This window comes from Pygoscelis adeliae, unplaced genomic scaffold (assembly GCF_000699105.1).
Source record: "Pygoscelis adeliae isolate BGI_AS28 unplaced genomic scaffold, ASM69910v1 Scaffold13, whole genome shotgun sequence".
NCBI classification, from domain to species: Eukaryota; Metazoa; Chordata; class Aves; order Sphenisciformes; family Spheniscidae; genus Pygoscelis; species Pygoscelis adeliae.
In genome coordinates, this window is record NW_008824499.1 from 3,424,499 (window position 1) to 3,425,351 (window position 853).

Genomic DNA, 853 nt, shown 5'->3' on the forward strand with positions numbered 1-853 from the left:
AGCTAACGAATTCATAAAGCCTGATAACCTTTAACCACAGAAAGTTAGGAAAAACATTAACAATAAACACAAACCATCCCGATTCTACAGATCGGCAATTAAAGACCATTAACGTGCCATAGCCTGAACACGAAACCTTTCCTAACAGCTGCTCTGTACCATCCCAGCGGCAGACCTACCACCAGCAGAAGGGTAGCTCTTCAGCCAACAGCCAGCACAAAGGTGCCTACAGCCCTTCCCAGCAAGCCTAATTTGAGGGGTTTTTTGCTTTGGAGCTGTTTTACTTCCCAGTGAGACTGAAAAGCTTGCAAACAACAAGCTTTACAAGATCGACGCCAGCAGGCAAGGCTAATGGTTACTGAAATGTTGCTGACCACCACAGGGTACCTGTGAGCAGCGTGGGGCAGGCTGACAGCTTGGGACCGGAGAGGAAGACCTCCACATGCAACCCAGAGTTCAGAAACCACTTAAACCCCAACTGTCAAGGCCTAGGACATGAGCGTGGCAAAGCTGAGATGCCCACCAAGGCTTTTAAGGAAGCAGGGCTGCGGGCATTGGAAACAGCGTGTCTCCAAGCAAGCGAACCCACGCAGCACCCAGGTGGCACCTACTGAACTGCAGGGGCCAAAGGCAGGTGCCGGGCAGGCACAGCCTGCCATGAGCCCGTTATCAGCAGCTCTGCCCCAGCTCCGCCACGCTGCCCTGCGCCCCAGAAGGACGCGCAGGAGTCCCCGAGAGGCCACACTGCAGCTGCGGGAGGCAGGATCAGGCCGCTCGAGGCCGTACCCGGTTCTTCTCCTCCACCTCCTGGATGCACTTGGCCCTCCACTGGTCGATCTTGGCCTCCCGCTCG

General features: G+C 55.5%; 1 protein-coding gene across 1 annotated transcript in view; it reads right to left on the bottom strand.

Annotated features, from left to right (window-relative positions):
* The window catches only part of PDCD7 (programmed cell death 7), a 5,208-nt gene that overhangs the window by 2,945 nt on the left and 1,410 nt on the right, over positions 1–853 (bottom strand). Inside the window, exon 2 of the mRNA XM_009321535.1 lies at positions 787–849. Within this exon, the coding sequence (XP_009319810.1) occupies positions 787–849 (63 nt within the window). The remainder of the gene's footprint in view (positions 1–786; positions 850–853) is intronic.